The 17830-nt window shown below is 36.0% G+C and overlaps 1 protein-coding gene across 1 annotated transcript in view; it reads left to right on the top strand.

Annotated features, from left to right (window-relative positions):
* The first annotated feature begins 489 nt into the window (after nucleotides 1-489).
* Agmo (alkylglycerol monooxygenase) overlaps nucleotides 490-17830 on the top strand; it is a 290726-nt gene continuing 273385 nt past the window's right edge. The window contains exons 1-3 of the mRNA XM_051175085.1: nucleotides 490-689; nucleotides 2035-2165; nucleotides 9361-9512. Of these exons, the coding sequence (XP_051031042.1) occupies nucleotides 564-689; nucleotides 2035-2165; nucleotides 9361-9512 (409 nt within the window). The 5' untranslated portion in view covers nucleotides 490-563. The remainder of the gene's footprint in view (nucleotides 690-2034; nucleotides 2166-9360; nucleotides 9513-17830) is intronic.

Below are 17830 nucleotides of genomic sequence, written 5' to 3'. Positions count from 1 at the left end.
GTTTCCCCAGCTTAGGGCCATTAACTAATTATGACTCACACTCTCTGTTACTTCAAAGATTATGTGAAGAAACAACAAACTCAAACGAATTGTGCAGTTTGGGAAAAACATAATTTTGCTCCTGTAATTTGACTTTTGGACTTGTACAACTTCATCAGAGTGAACTTTCACCTGTGTTATAAAACTGGTTTGTTTGCTTTTCCCCTTCCATTTTCTTGGGCACAACTGGATTTGCCTAATTTATTGATTTTTCTTTTTTGTTGCTGACAAGTTATTTAAGCCATAGGCAAACTACACTGTGCACTTGTTTCTCCGGGTCTTCCTTCTCTCCTTAATTTCTGCTTCCTGCGGAGTCAGCCACTGAACTCTGAACTTGCTCTTGTTACTAGTGTTCCCTGCCTGTGCACACAAACTCTGCTGCTGGCTGACGTCTCTGTGGAGCATTGTCCCTAGTTTTTCTTTGACAAGACTTGCTCTGTGCTGCACAGCTCAGTTCTTTTTTTTCAGTCTTTGGCTTTGCCGAATCACGAATATCTCCAGCTGGGAATCAGACAGGGACAGAAATGAAGAGCCCAGAAGTTCAAGACAATGTTTCTGTTTCTCAAGGTGTTCGAATGATGTTTTACATGATGACGCCAAGTGAAACTACCTTCCAAACGCTAGAAGTGGTGCCTGATTACGTTAAAAAGGTGAGGTTCTCTTGCCCCTTTCTTGCAATGTAAACTCAACATATCCTGTGGTTTAATTTAATTTCCTAATTCAAATTATTGCAGCCTCATAAAATCCCAATTTCTTACAGTCATGAAGTAAAGTATGTTTTTTAAGATAACTCAATTTCTATACAGTATCTATATCTTTGCAAATCCCCTCATACATCACTCTAGAATATGAGAAAAAAATTCAAGGTATTGCTGGGCATGGTGACATTGCAAGTTTAGTTATTGGGAAGCAATATTACGTAGTTTTATTACATCAGTAAGCACTGTAATAATTTTGTTTTAAAAATTTTACCTTGTTCATCACTTCCAGGAAGGTATTGCCTCTTAAATTTGGTAGACTAGTTCTGCAGAGTGAAGGATACACAGCTTGGCCCAGTATAATCCTGACTTCCTAAGTTTGAACTTGAACTATTAAAAAAAATTTTTCTAGCCCTTGAGGCATTTTTCACTCTGTTACTTGGCTTTGATTGGAAGTGGAAATATCCAGAATTAGAACCTGGACACTTATGTTCCACCCCCTCCAAAACTTGTTCCTGAAACACTTACTAGTTCAGACCAGAAATAGGGAAAAAATATATCACAGAATGTGTTCTAGTGAGTTCTGTTTAGAAAACATGAGACTTATTATCAGTTCCCAAATGAGTGAAGCCCATATTGCTTTTAACATTTGATAGTGCCATTTTTGTTCAGTGAAGAAAAAATGTGCCACCATTGTCTTCAGGAATTATTATTGTGTAGATTACAACATTAAATCAGTCCAATATGGACTGGTAAATATCAGTCCACAAAATCAAATCTGCATGACTGAAACCTTGATGGTGATACAGTCATAATAATTTATCTTACTTCTTAAGAGTCTTGGGTTTTATTCCTATTGATTTCATGTCATCATCAGAAGGAGTTCTAGAAAGTCTAATTTTTTTAAAACTCTAATTGAGTGTATTTTTTATTAAGGAGTTACCTGAGAGTAACTCTAACATGCTTATGGGCAGTTATAGGCTTAACTAATCTTAAATGTATTTTCTCAATCTTGGAGCATCACCTTCCTGACTTTAATTGTTCTCCTGGCATAATATTGGTACCTGTTTTTACGTTTTTATTTCATTTGAAAACTGCATGGTATTTTTGAACATGTTTTTAGTGTATATCTAAAATAACTAAATTTCCCTGCTCATTCCTTTGGAAATAATCCTGCCATATAAATATAGACCATCTCTTGCTGGTGTAGCTCTCCCCCCAAGGTATCAGAGAACCAATCAGAAAATGTGGAGGATTTTATAACAATAGCATCTCTTCCATGAAATCTCCTTTCTAGGCAACTCCATTTTTCATATCCTTGATACTGCTTGAACTAATCATCAGCTGGATTCTCAAGGGGAAGCCACCAGGTCGCCTTGATGATATTCTGACATCCATGTCAGCTGGTGTTGTGTCTCGGCTTCCAAGGTGAGTCACATAATTTAGAATACTAAATGAAGATCCACAATTCTGCAAATACAAAGCAGAGGAGAAATCATGTGGACACTTGATTATCTCTCTATAAATCCCTAAAGAAATTGGGATCTGTCATTCTTCAAATATTTTCTTATGTTTTTTAGTACTGACTTTTCACCTTGAACTTTTAATAGAGAAAGCTAAACATTGCTAGTCTTAATTACTCAGTTCCCCTCATATTTTACAGTTTTTAACCAAAGTGACTGCTTTACCTGCCTTACTGTAGACCTTGCTCTGAGTTTTTATCCAGGTCCCTGCTGGAAATTGTTTTGTTCTAGCCACATTTCCACAGATATCTCCTTAAACCTCAGATATTTCTCAATGAAATGTTACATAATTATAAATTTTTATATAACTACCAATCTTTCTTACTTTTGTCTCATGTCTATCCCACTGGTACCCAAATATGTTAATCACAGGGACAGGGACTAAGAGGAAACCCATTCCTACTTCTATATTTCCCTGGCATGAAGTAAAGTTTCATTCTCAAATCACATAAGGTTTAATTTCTCTATCCATTTTGTCATCTTTATCCTGCCATGGCACATCTCTCAGGTACTTCGTTGGGACTAGAAAGCCACCCATGTGGCTATCTCCAGTTCAGTTTTTAGTTTTTAATATGATCATAACTAGCAAAACCCATCTGTTTCCTATCCTTGATTTGGTAACCTCTGCTCCATATTCTGACTCTAGTGCTCACTCCAAACACACAATCATCCTTAACTTTCATGTACCTTGAAATCAATAGTTTTGTTCCTGTCAAAGTTTTAGTTCATATTCCTGGAATAATGTCTGGTACATAACAAGTACTCTGAAATAATTCACTTTGTAGTGGCATTCATGCTAATGATAAAACTGGATAATAAATAAATGGCTTACATTATAAACTGAATTCAGAAGTACAGAAGGAAAACACAACACTTGAACAGGAGGAAGAGTATGCTTGATATAGCCTCCCACCACTGCTTCCGACTAATATCTATGGCACTTCACTTCTGATACGAGCTCATCACTCTGGAATGTCTCTTGGAACCACACAGTGGGAAATCAAGGAGGAGTTTTAAAAAATGGCATTCAACCCAAAAACTATCTGAGAAGAAGTACATTAACTTAATATAACTTCATAATATGTTTGGGTAAATGTTAAAAGCATATATCAATGGGTATCTTTGAGTAAACTGGGCTATTAGGATTATAGTCATCAAATAATGAGTTGAATACCTGCAGGTGTGGTCCCACACTGATGTCAGAATTAATTGAAAGTTCTTCTTTTGAGTAAGTCTTACATTGTTTAAATAACAACTCAAATTATTGATGAATTTCTCTATTGTGTGGGTTCATGCATCAGAAATGAGCATGAGCCCCTTCCATACATATACATGTACATATACATATACATATACATATGCATATACATATACATATACAATCTCTGGTATAGATTTAGATACATATTTCTTTATTGAAGCAAATTCAGTTGGTTTATGCAGCTCATTCTGAAAGGATAATGTACTAAGAGTTCTTGGAAATCAATTGAAAATCATTAATAATCGAAAAGCGCCATCTACACAGGTGTAGATCTTACTGACTTGGAAAGGAACATTTTTGCACTTATTGCTTTGTTATTCAAGAACTTAGAGAGACATTACACTGAATTGATTCTTGTATTGTTTTTCTTTCTTTCTTTTTTTTTTTCAAGTTTTGTGTTGGTTATAAGTAAAGTCAAAGTGTCCCCTTCTAACATTTAACTGCTGGATACATAAACTTAATTCTCAGTACAGCATTTCCTCTCATCAATATGACTTATTATTTTACTAAGTTTGAGTAATGAAGCAAGATTCCAAATATACCCTTTTACAAAGTCAAAAGCAGATGCGCGTGCATGCGCACACGCTCTCTCTCTCTCTCTCTCTCTCTCTCACACACACACACACACACAGAATTTATTTGGCAATAGAATGGAAATTGAGGTACAAGGTGCAAAGGGGTTACTCTAAAGAAAGAGCAGAGAGGGAGGTAAGGAGAGAAAGAGAGAGAGACAAAGACAGAGACAGAGAGATAGATTTAAAATGGAGCAGATAATCAGTCTGTAAAGCAAATCCCTTCAGGAACACAAGGTGAAGTTCTGTTCCCTCACTCACTATATTTAAGACTCCTTAAGCTGAACAAACCTTCCAAATCTTTTAATTCTGGTTCTCTTTGAGGAGATGTACAACATTATTAATTTAAACTTATATAGAGTTTTTCTGCAGCTGTGTGTGTATAATTATAATTTAATTTAATACACTAATTATACTTGAATTATAATAAAAATTGCTGGTCTTCATTTCTTACCTGTGGGTTTTAAATTATTAATTATAAAATAATGGCCATTTAAAAAAATTTCAATAGTTTCTCAGTTTTCAATGCAGAGTATATGAAACAGCCCAAGTTAAAAAAAAAAATAAAAAAAAGAAAGAAAGAAAACCACAATGTGGACAGTACACTTAAATGTTCACTACTACTTTGAAATGAAAGCATAAACAAAAAAGGCAAACAGGTTCTCCAGATTCTCTCAACTCTGTCTCCTCACCGAAAATAGGAAAAAAGAAGAACAAAAGAAAGAAAGAGAGAAAGGAAGGAAGAAAAAGAAAACATTGAAAAGTAACTTAACATGAACTTCAACTAGAATTTCAGTTGAAGCTGCAGCATTCAAATGAATCCCTGTGCAAATTATTAGCAGCTGAGGGTTAGATTAACACGGCGTGGGTCCTTGCCTCTCCAAGGAATCGAGTTCATTCTCAGTACTAGTAACAGGGGCTTGCCACATCCTTAAAGTATGTAATTGCAAGAAAAACAATACTATACCATTAGTTAATCTGCTAGCAAAGAACTATGCTTAAGATAATAATTCCAGATAGCTTCTAACAAAATAGAGAAAAAAGCGAGCAGCTCTTTCCAGTTCTGCATTCTTTACAATAGAAGTGTTGTCTGGAGTCTTTGAGGAAAAAACAATTTTATTTGACAAACCTGATATTATGATTGCATACGATGTTAAATTATCTTTGAAAGTTAGTAGCTTGCTTCCTGTATCCACAGGACATGTTCTAAACCTTTTTTTTATGTAAAAGAAAATATTAACCATAGACAGCACTGTATCTTGTTTACAAGCATGTTAGGCAAATCTTCATCCATAATAAAAATCCATCTGCCTCACAACAGATTCTGGCCATTCATTTATTTGGTCTTTTTCAATGCAGTCTTCTAATCAGAACCCAGGACAGGAGTAGTAAAATGATGTTTCTACTGATTATAACAAACAAGACGTATCTTAGAGATAAATTATTTTTCTGTCAATTGTTTGCATATGTAACTATTTAAATTAAACTTGATTGAATGAAATGTGTGTCAAAAACTATGTTTTCAAAACATGATTTTCAAAATGCCACACTACTGACTAATATGTTAATGAGCAAAAAATGATCACATCTCCCCTGTTTAAGCAGAACTCCAGTCCTTCCTTAGAAATCCTGGACCTCTATTTGTTACTTCCTCCCTAAGTTACTGTTTCTTAAAACTGCATTCTCCCCAGAGAAGCTTTGTTCCTGATATAAATATAGATAGTATGTTTGCTTTTAGGGGTTCATTTATCCTGTTGAAACAGCAGATTATAAATCAAATTGCAATAGGTGGAAGGGATAATTTAAGTAGGTAAATTTTCAAATGATTTGGGGACACTCCACTCTTAACACTTAAGGGTCATGGCCAGATTTTACTAGTTCTGTAATGTTCATCCATAGGTACATAAAATTGCTGGCTATGCCTGCAATGGAATTTTCCATTCTGGATTAAAAAAAAAAAGTTCACAAAATAAAATTAAAAGGAGGAAATTAAACTTTTAAAAAACATTTTCAACTCCTTAGGGTGGGGCTAGCAAAAAATTTTTTTTAAAGTCTGTTACATCGATGACATTGCTTTCTGCAATAAATATAGCTCCATGGGTTCCCAGGCGGGACTTCTACACTTTTCAATAGAGTAGCACATTTTATTGTGAAGAATGTAACAAATGTATTTAACCATTATGGTTTAATGGTTGTTTTAAAGAAATGAGACAATTGTGTTATAAATGTAATGCAATTTTACAATAAGAAGTGGAAGAAACTGTTGTGACTATTTATAGAAAGTAGCAGTTGTATCATTTATCATAGCTGAGACATTGAAATGTCAATATTCCACTAGATGGAGCAAAAGTGGCAGGAGCTCTTCAGACAGACAGCCAGGATCTGAGGTCAATTATGAGAGGTTTTGAAATAAATATTTAGTCAATTTCTCAGAAAGAAATTAAGTCTAACACTCCAATATCTTTTAAGTACAGTGTGTGTGTGTGCTTGTGTGTGTGTGTGCTTGTGTGTGTGTGTGTGTGTGTGTGTGTGTATTTGTGTGATGCCATGCCACAATGTTCCTGTAGAGGTTGGGAGACAAACCTGTATGAATTATTTCACTCTTAACACCCTGGTCCAAATTTTACTGCATATTCCTAATGTGAAAAGCCACTGTTTGAAGAGAGCTCATGAACATTTTTGAGGGTTAAACAAAAGTCTTTTTGCAGACTGATCACTGCCCAGCATGTCCTAATGCCTCCTGACACTCAGATCATTTTTTGATCTCATCCACATTCCATGTGGAAGAAGATGAGTTTCTTACCATTATGATCTTGTGATTAAGTGAGACCCTAACATCTATGCATTAAGTTATGTATTTCTCTCCCCACTGAAAAGAAGTTTAGAGGGGTCAGGTTAAAATTCCAGAGCGCAGAGTCATACTCCAGGGCTTTGCAGATGAGGGTGGAGAAACTGGGAACAGAAAAAGGAAGGAGATCTGGTTTATGATTCTGCATCTGGTGGGAACAGTTTTGCAAATGTAGGTGCTATTTCCTGCCATCAAGGGCTTTCCAGAATTTGATAATCATTTCCCAGATGTATGGCCTGAGAAAATTGTTTTAGTTGTGGGTACTGAGTTCTTTCACATATATAGCGGAATAAGATCATGTTCCCTTTGTTGAGAGAAAGCAGGGAAGAAAACTCTCATACTTCTCTGCCCACTTGCCATGAACAAAGTTTGGCCTCTTGCTAAAGTGAGAAAAAGAGGACCGTCTGACACAGCGTACTAAGCATATTTTAGCTCAATTTGGGTCAGCCCTAATAACCCCCTTGAAAGAATAGTAGAATAGATGTCTGTTTAATACCTGACACACGTACAGGAAATAAGCATCACTTAATTTCAGTCAGCCGGCTCTCTGGGTTTCACAAAGTTTTACAGCATCTCTTTGATTGAAGTCTAGACAGTGTCTTAATCTTGTCTCACTTGTCCCTGAGAAAGAAGATAAAACCTTTAAGAACATAGTAAACTAATGAGTCAGATGATTATAGCCCATGTTCAACAATATGCTCTTGCACCTGGTGCTGTCCCTGAGACTGAGTGAGCTCCCCATGGAGTTAACAAATGACTGGTAAATATGTAGTTAATTCTAATTTGATACCTTGTAACAAAGCTTGCCTAGCAATCCTTAGAGTATGATGAACTTCTGTGGAGTTTTCTTTGCTTTAATTTTTCTTTCTAGTACTTTGAGTCAGTGGTTAGCAACTTGGGACACATTTGCCCATCAGGAAACATTTGGCAATGTCTGGAGACAGAGTTGGTTGTTACAGATGAAGAAGGGAGTGGCACTGCTGAACTTAAAGAGACAGTGGAGTGTTTTCTACAGTTTGTTTGGACCCAGGACATCTTTCCTAACAAAGAGTCATATCTGGCCCAAAGTGGCAGCAGTGTCATGGCTAAAAATCTCACTGTTGGAAAACTTAATAACTTGGACCATAAAAAATCCTTTGTTCAGCATTTCAACCTAAAAGGAAACTTGGTCTAAACACGTAAGTTCCCATCTTAGCTGGGTATCTTTAAACTAGAACTTATTTAAAACCCTTTCTTAATAAAGTTTTAAAAATTAGCTTACACATTTCCAATTCTTCATGCCTCTGAAATACCATGGATTATGGTTATTCTTACCCAGTGAGGATATCTGTCTTTAGATAACCCACACTGACATACAGCAATACTTTTCTATTTGTCTCAAACCAGCCACTCTTGAGCATCCAGCAAAGTCCGAGGAGTATGCAAAGTTGCAATTGCCTGACCCTGACTGCAGAAACCTTGCTTTAAGAATAGGAACCATAGAAGGCCTGCTACCCACTTGGGCCAGAAAACCTGCTCATAATGTGTGTGTGTGTGTGCTTGTAAAGTAAATGTGTGGGTGGTGCCTCCAGAGGCCAGAAGAGGGTTTCATATTCTTTCAAGCAGGAATATCACAGGAGGTTTTTAAACTAACTGACATCAGCGTTATGGACTGAATTAATGTTCCCTGAAAGAACAGGAAGTGTTCTTAACGATTAAACTATCTCTCTAGCTCTGTTTCTATGGTGTTTTAACTTGTTTATTTTGAGTAGATATATATGCCTTATTTCTGGTGGACAATTATTTCCTAATATTCTGAAAAGCCTACCACATATCTCTTATATGACTTACCTAAGATGTGTACCTAAAGTGTAACTTCACAGTAAAAGTAGGACTTGCACAAGATGGATAAAAAAAGAAGACAGAGAAAAGAGTAGAAGGAGTCACTTTAGACTAGTGCAGATTTTGTGGAATATCATATTAAATGACAGAAAGCAACTTTCAGGCTCCTTAGGAATCATTCCACATATAATTTTCAAACTTTCAGTCTCCTGTTGTCAGTCATTCTTGTTGTGTTCTTAATTAAAACTTGGAAATGACAATAACAGGAATTAAGGTGCAGTTTAGTAAGATTTCTTATGTATGAAATGTTTCATAAAAACTGTGTTAAGGGACACAAAAAGAGAAGAATCTCCCAAATTTCTTGTAATTGAGAGGGCAAATAACTGGTTCCAATATGCCTAGGAAACAAAAGACATTATCAGGGGGTAGTGTTCATGCTGGTGTAGGAAAACCAGACAAAGCAAGAAGCATCATGGTGGAATGATGACAGATGCCATCTTTAGATATGAATATATTTATACTGGACATCATCTAGAATGTATTAGCATGATCATGAATGCAGAATATGTTATAACCATCTCTGAATTTTGTGTGCCAGTTTGTTCTTCAGGAGCCTTGAAGTGACCAGCTATATTTATATCTGGGAGAACTATCGTCTTCTGGAGTTGCCTTGGGATTCTCAGTGGACATGGTATTTAACCTTCTTAGGAGTTGACTTTGGCTACTATTGGTTCCATCGCATGGCCCATGGTAAGTTACAAATGATATGTACTGTCAATGATGATTAAGTATGTTTAGTATGTAAGAGGCATTTTGTAAATATTTATTGAATGAATAAGCAAATCAATAGAAGAATAACTCTTGTAGCATGTGAAGATTGCTAATGAAGACTTTGAAATTTCAGCACATGCAATCTGCAGCCATTAAAAATAAAATTATTGCAGATGCAGTTTCCTCATTATTATAATTGTAATACATTTAGAAAATGATAGTGTTGCATTGCTTTTTAATGGGTTTCCATCCATTGTTAAGCTGTAGGTAATTATGCATTATATCAAACTTCATATCCCAATCATCACAGGTCATTCTGGAGAGTTCTAAAGCAGCATAAAAATCTAGGGAACATCTGCCATCATAGTCAGCCTGATTTAATTTCTTGGCAGTGCTTCCACATTACAAATGAAAATGCAATCAGCTAAGCACTGACCATACCGCTCTTTAGTGTTGCCATAGTTTCACAAAATCTCATCTCATACAAAGCCTTTTCTCTGTTCTGGTTCACTGAATTTGCACTGGGGATTCATAACTGCATAGTCCAAAGAAATGCTTTGTTGTGGAAAAAAAGAAATGGAGAAGTAGAAAGTGTTGGATCTGTACTCCTGTAGGGGTGGATGAGCCTTAAGTATTGTGGAGGAAAGCAGAGCAAGTGGATTCTGGGTAGCAATAAGACATGCCAAAGTTCTGAAGGTGAGTGCAGGAAGGTGCCAACTTAATGAGGAAGAAGAAGGAGAAGGAGGAGGAGAAGAAGGAGGAGGACGTGGAGGAGGAGAAGAAGAAGAAGTGAATTGCACCACTAAGTATTTTAGTGGCTGTTTGGGCTGAGGGGGCAGGAAGGAAGGGAGGAAGGAAGGAAGGAAAGGAAACGAACAACCAGGAATAATAATAAAAAGTAGATGGGAAATGGAATTATTAGACATGAGATAAGGGTGAATAATTGTGTGATGTGGAACAATATAGTAGACCAAACATTCTTTCTAAACAAAGATGATAGAAGGAGGAGGAACATGGCTCAGTGCTATGGATGCTTAAGGCTACTGAACTCTGTGTGTGTGTGTGTGTGTGTGTGTGTGTGTGTGTGGTGTATACTGAACTATTCATATATATAATATACCATGTATGCATATATATATCCTATATAAAAGTATATACTAGCATTTTTAAACTCATGAATTTAATCAAAGTTTGAATGTTAATTAATCGGGACAATTTGAGGTAAATATACAAGTTAAAAAATAAATATTGTGAACAATGATCAGTTTCTTTGAAAATTAGTCAGCTCCTGACATAATTTCCTTACTGTAAATGTAAGAGAATACTCCGAAATCAAATATGGTTAACAATAAAAATGTAGTAAACTGTTTGTATTTGAATGCAAAGCATTAGTTTTCCTCATAGAATAAGCATAGTAGTGAATAAGCACATTTGTCTTATATTGTTTAAAAAGACTACTGCAAAAAGACTGAATCATTCAATTTTAATCTTCTAATATTCCACTGATCTAACTCTATCTATTTATGTTCTTATTTAATAAATCTGTGAAATTAATCTTTGAAGCTGAATAAAAATTAAAAATATTACCTAATATAAAAAATTAAAGATACATTTATTATGAATACCCTTAGTTAAGAGTGATAAAATTCTTAAAAATCATTAAAATCTGGAATCAAAGCACTTTGAAACTATGCTTTCTTTTGAAAAAAAAAAAAAATTGAACTGAATCCAGTGGTAGAGGCAGGCATTAAAAAAATCAAAAGCCTTCTGGAAAAACATTCAAACTCTTCAGGCTATGGAACCTAATCACAAGTTCAAAGACATGTGGTTCATAATGGAAAGCTAGTAGGAAAAAATAAATTACGTAGTTGAACATATCAACCATCAATGTGACAGTTGGTTTTAGAGTTCACACACAAATAATAATAAAAAATACTAAAATAGTTTTTGAATCTAGAAATATGCATCAGTAAGAAAATCTTACAATAAAAAAACTTGTAATTCCAAACTGAATATTTAGCTCAATTTAACTGGAAAAAGTTTCAAGAATTTCAAAATTGAATTGTCATCTTAAAATACAGAAAGCAAAAGAAAAAAAAAGCTATGATGTTTTTCCTGCTTACTGTGTAGTTAGTATCCTTTCACTATTTTTAATAAATCACTATGATAATATATTCCATGTGTATTAACATGTTAAATATGAAGAAACAAATATTATATAAGGGAAAGTTTGTTGTCACAAGCACTTAAATTAGTCCGTTAGTAAGTAAGCCAAATCATTGCTGGTGTTCTGCTTCACCTGATTGCCATTGACCTGTCTCACATGTGGCCAGCATTTTCCTCTGCTGAGGACAGTGCTGTTTTAGGTAAAAGCATTTATTTTCAAAACATTGACTTTTTAAAAAATCTCTGTGTCAGAAAATATATTTTGAAGCTTTATAGTTCTTTACTCTTTTTTTTTCCTTACATAACAACACAAGAATTACTAATTATTGATGGCATCCAGGATAAAGTGAATGTTGCCTGAGCACGAATTTCTTTGATGGCTTTAGAAGGAAATTCAAATAGCCCTTAAATTCAGTGTCCATACTTCATTAGGTAACCGCACCATTGTTTGTGCTCAGGGTACTCTCCTGACTGCACTGATAGGATAAGGAAGCAAATAAAGATTTCATTAGGGTGCTGCCCTGTGCCCTGTGATTCCACTGATACAGCCTGGGAGTTTTGATTGGGTTTTTGTTTGTTTGTTTGTTTGTTTGTTTGTTTTGTTTTGCTTCCTTTCTTTCCTGCCAGTTAAAGAATTAAAAGACAGGAAAATTCTACAGTGCTTTAGGTAGCCATGGAGAAATCACAAACACCGAAGACTGAACTGTTGAAGTTGTCTACTGGGATGAGGAAATGCAGGCTAGCAGAAGGCACACAGCAATCCACACACTTCAGGGATCTGGGGCATTGGAGTCTTTGTAGGGTGTTGCCTCTGCTAATTTAGGGCTGGTTAGTTTGAAGACTGTAAAGTTAATTGACCCCCCCCCCAATTGTTATGTAACAGGTCCTGATCAGGCCTTGAATTTATTGAGCCAGTCTATCAGCAGGGGGCCTGCTACTGTCAGAATTGTCTACAAGGCCTTTGTTTTCAGTTGTCAGGACTTTGTTTCTAGTCTGAAGGGTGAGGAAGAAGCTGACTATCTTGGAAAATGGCCCTACCCAGCCATGGCTGGCTCCCTATCTGTGCACTGGGAAGTCTTAACTCCTAATCACTCATGTGGGAGGACATGGGAGCCTGAAACAGGAGAATGTCCAGGTGTTCTGAGCCTGTCTGAGCTACATAAAGATTTCTAGGCCAGCCTGGGTTACAATGTGAGACACTGCTTCAAAACAAACAAAAAAAATATTACAGATTAGTATTCACTACATAAGAAAACAAAAGTAAAGCTTCCAAGATGCCTGTTGTTTATTGTATCTTGCTGTGGTTAGTGGTTACATGAATGTGCATCTTACAGAAAATTCTGCAGAGAAGTCTGGTCTCAGACTACACTGCATTGGCCCTTGTGTGCTGACCCAGGGAATGCTTTCCAGAAACTTCTTTCTGAGCAAGGAATCCAGTCAGCAGCATTCTCACTTTGCCTTATCTCCATGTAGATGCATTTGAACGTCCACAAGCTTTAGCTAGGGTGGGGAGGATCTTGTCCACAGGGCTTCTCCTATCTCTATAAGAAACTAATCTCTTTAACAATTGTAGTCTTTTTCAAACTTTCTCTTTCTGAATCTTTATGACTTAAAATCTTTCTCTTTCATGTATTTCTGTCACTGTAGACATACAGAAGAGTAGTAGGCAGTAGCCATGATGCAGCTGGACTGCTATTCTGTCTTGAGATGTCCTCTGACTAAGCGGTCAATCATTACTAATGATTTCAGCCTCAGTCGGTTTTCAGAACATAAACAGAATGAAGTCAAAGTGCAATTCATATAATCTCTAGTGCAGCTCCCAAGAGTCCTTGTTCTCTCTTGAAACCTCATTATCTGAGTGTCCACTGCACATGGTGTTCTGATCTTCCACGTTTGCACTGGAAAGGCACACTCAGCTCTGCTTTCAGAAGAACAGGGATTTCCTTTTCTTTTCCTCTTCGTTTTCCTTTTTTAATTTAAATTTGAAACAAGGTTGTTTTACATGTCAATCCCAGTTCCCTCACCCTCCCATCCTCCCCTATCACCTCCAGCAAACTCCAGCCCATCCCCTTTTTGCTCCCCAGTGAGGGTGAGGCCTTCCATGGGGAGTCTTCAAAGTCTGCCTTATCATTTGGAGCAGAGCCCAGGCCCTCCCCCATGTGTCTAGACTGAGAGAGTATCCCTCTATGTGGACTGGACTTCCAAAGTCCATTCATATACTAGGGATAAATACTGATCTATTACTAGAGGCCCCATAGACTGTCCAATCCTCCTAACACCACACTCAGAGGGTCTGGGTCAGTCCTATGCTGGTTTTCCAGCTATCACTAGAGTCCACGATCTTCCCCTTGTTCAGGTCAGCTGATTCTATGGGTTTCTCCAGCCTGGTCTTGAACTCTTTGTTCATCACTAATGGGAGATGTCATTCTGTAAATATGTTTCTCTTATTGGTTAATGAATAAAGCACTGTTGGGCAATAGGAAAGCAAGTTAGGCAGCACTAGGAGACAAGGAGGAGAGAGGAAGTGGTAGGGAGGAGATTCAAGATGGAAGACGGAGAGAGCAGAATGGCAGCCCCTCTCTCCAGCAAAATAAGACCACATTGAAATTAATAGAAATGGGTTAATATTTAAGACAGAGCTAGCCGATAAGAAATTAGTAACTGGCCAACAGCTTTATAACTAATATAGTGTCTCTGTGTGTTATTTGGTGCTGGCATGGTGGTGAGTCCAGACCAGCATGGAAAAATCTACTCCTAACAATCACTCTTCCCTCTCTGTAACTGGATTCCAGGAGTTCGTCTAGTGTCTAGCTGTGGGCTCAGCTGTTAAAGGCTAGGTTCACAACCATTTTCTAATGCATGGTCCACACTCTCCCATGCTTCCATCAAACCAGTTCATCCAGGCAGGAGCCCCACTCCTTAGTACTCATTTTCTGCATTTAGTACTTTCCTAGTTACTGTAACATATAAACTTAAGTGATTGAAGATTCCTTTTTTTTTTCTCACAGGTCAGTAGTATATTAATCCATTATTTTGGGGTAAGCGACTGTAACTTAGAAATTGCTTCCTTCTGTTATAGACTTCACTGATGCATCTATTCTTGTTCATGTATTAGTTTTCCCGATAATTATTAAGACTATTAATATCACTCTCATTTTAGCTCAATATAGGGTACCTAAAGTCACTTCTTGATGTCAAAATACTTGATTGTTCTGCTATGGAAAATAGTTGACAACAATCAGTTAAAATGACAGAGAAAGTATATGTAAATGTATGTAGTGAATTCTAGAACTGATTACTATCCCTCTACAGATGCCCCACATGTCTTGTAAGTTTTATTCTCTTTTAGTTGACTTCAGGTAAAGTGATGATGCATGTCTTTGACCTAGTAACGTGTTCTGAATCAGGGCCTTTACACTTTTGTCTCTCCTGTACGTGCTTCAGTTTCCCCAGAACCCTGTCTCACACTCTCAGAAAGATGTCATGGTGTGATCAAATGTCACCTAGTAAAAAAGAGCATTCCTTATCATTCTATAAAAATTGTCAGCAACCACACTGTCATCACTTTCAAGAGATATGAGGCATTACAGAGTGGGGTAGGGTACATTATTACAGTTGTAGATTTTTATTTAGAGTGGATTGAGAAAATACGATGTGTGGCTTACTGGGTCTGAAACTTATGACATGAATTTGTCATGAATTTAAAATTTATGTTACAACTATAACACATGCAATTTCATGAAACTATATTACTTATACCTACATGGTACAATTAAGTTTCTTTTTTTTTTTAATTTAGTAGAGTTTATTCACTTGAATACCCATGTCTTTAACTCAGTATATCCATAGTAAAATGAATCATTCTTATCTCACCGTAGACACATGGACAGAAAAATCTGTTAACAGAATGTGCTTGCAGTTTGCACATATCTGATATGATAATGCCGATCTAATTCAAGATCAATAGTTGTGAGCTGTAGAAGATACAATTATGTTTGCTTTATGTATTGTATTTTTACAATTGAAATTATATAATTTAAAATTTTCTTTATTCACACACACCCATGTTTCTTAAAATGCTTTCTGTTTAGAAATTAGTTATTTAAATATATTGAAATATTTGGGGGTTGTGTCTATTGTAATTTATTTTGCCAGCTTTCTGAATTTCTTTTGCTTCCTTTTCAACTTAATTATTATCTTGTCCAAATGCATTTCTAATTTAGAGATTAAAATATTAAAATATTTTTCAGAACCAAGAAAATTACTTGAAAAAGTTATTGGTCTTTCTTTTCTCACACCAAGGGGTAATTTGATTGTCTTTTAACTTCACACATAGCCTCAAAAATTTGGTGGTATGTAGTAGACATTTGTACTCATTGAGTATAGACTTTTGCTTCTGCACATTCTCAGATACTGAATACAGAAATTCCAGAAGTTGATTTTAAATGCCAGCTCCAAGCTTTGAGCTGTTTGACACATTGCAGAAGATACATGCTACACTGTAATAAACCTTATAGTGCAAGTGAGACAGGGATACACAGACGATGTACAGTCGGTATTAAATCTACAGGGATCACACTCCAGAAGTACTCCAGTTAACTAATAGGGACCTTGCTTTTTTGTTAGAAATATAGAAAAACCATGGGGAACAAGTCTTAGGCAGACATAGATTGTCTCTACCATGGCAACGATGCTGCATAGGAACTGACTCAAAGGCAGAATTTCACAGGCAGCACACAGCCAAGTGAGAAGGAAGGAGACAACAAAGAAGACCACAGATGTCTTTGAGGCAAGGCGGTTGTATGGAGGCAGTCATGGCTCAATCATATCAATAGCAAAGATTTCAAATTAAAAAAAAAAACTTTAAAAATAAAGTAGAATAAAGTAGCACGGGCAAGCATACAACTTAATGTAAAACAGAAATGGCTATGTAGGCAAATCAAGTTACTATCAAGTTTGTTTTTGATGAAACTAGTGCCATAAGGATAACTTAGCAATAGAATGAATGCAATTTGGTGAAGAATAGACTCTGATGAATAGTTAATGAGAATGGAGATAAATAAAGGTTAGCTTGATGTTGTCCATAACAGAACCAGGAGTACCTTGGGCAACAGTGCATATGACTTTGATATTAAACATCTGACATATTTTAATGCCTGTGATATTTCAGAATGTGTAAAATCTAAAACAATCTCACCATAAGGAATTTAGAGGAAATATGTATGATATACTTCCCCAGTTCTTGTCAGTAAATGGTAATCACTAAAAATCAACATATTAAACTTATTCAATCATATGTCAGATCATTTATTTATTTTCAAGTTTTTCATGAGTAAAAAATAAATAAAAATAAATTTACAATGTGAAACATAAGGAAAATGATTGTAGGCAACAAGGTGTTCTCTTGTCACTTTTAAATCTGAAAGTATGAGAGAGAGGTTCCAGTTATTCTAGTTAATATGTTACCTGTTTATCAGCATCAGTCTATATCTTTCCATATTTTACACATTTGTGTTTTTTGCACATTTTCATCTTTGATCTTGGAAAACAAGGAGCTGAATATCTCTAACAAGATAACAGATGGAGACAACATTAAGGCACTTCCTCACCTCTCAAAGCCTAGGATACAGACCTTAGTTCCCAGACGGATCTCGGGTTTCTGGTCCAAGACCTGTGGGGCATGGCCACTTGATTCCTTAGGCTCAATAAAAAATATTAAAATCATCTCCAAATGCAGCTTATATTATTTCAACATCTATCTAATATACTTTGGATGATGTTGATATACATATTTAAGTCTCCAGGTATTTTTGTAGAATATAAAATGAAAATTTATTGATTCGGCTAAGATGTAAAGTTATTTGGCAATGATAATTAAGTAACATTAGAACAGATAAAATAGGGCTGTAGTCTCCACACAGTCCTGTACTCAGATTGTAGTCAGATAAAAATTAGACTGTGACACTTGCTAGCTGATTGCTTTATGCACCAGCTTCATGTGCAGATTACTTGTGGAAGTTTTAAAATGATAATCCATGGCCTATAAGTAGAACCACTTAGGTGGAGGTTTCTACAGGTAGGATCTGGACTTAGTTATGCTTTTCGCTATTTCAAACTAGTCAGTCATTTTC

The sequence above is a fragment of the Phodopus roborovskii genome, unplaced genomic scaffold, assembly GCF_943737965.1.
Source record: "Phodopus roborovskii unplaced genomic scaffold, PHOROB, whole genome shotgun sequence".
NCBI classification, from domain to species: domain Eukaryota; kingdom Metazoa; phylum Chordata; class Mammalia; order Rodentia; family Cricetidae; genus Phodopus; species Phodopus roborovskii.
Note: the sequence above shows the minus strand (reverse complement) of the source record. Positions and strands in the feature narration are given on the sequence as shown.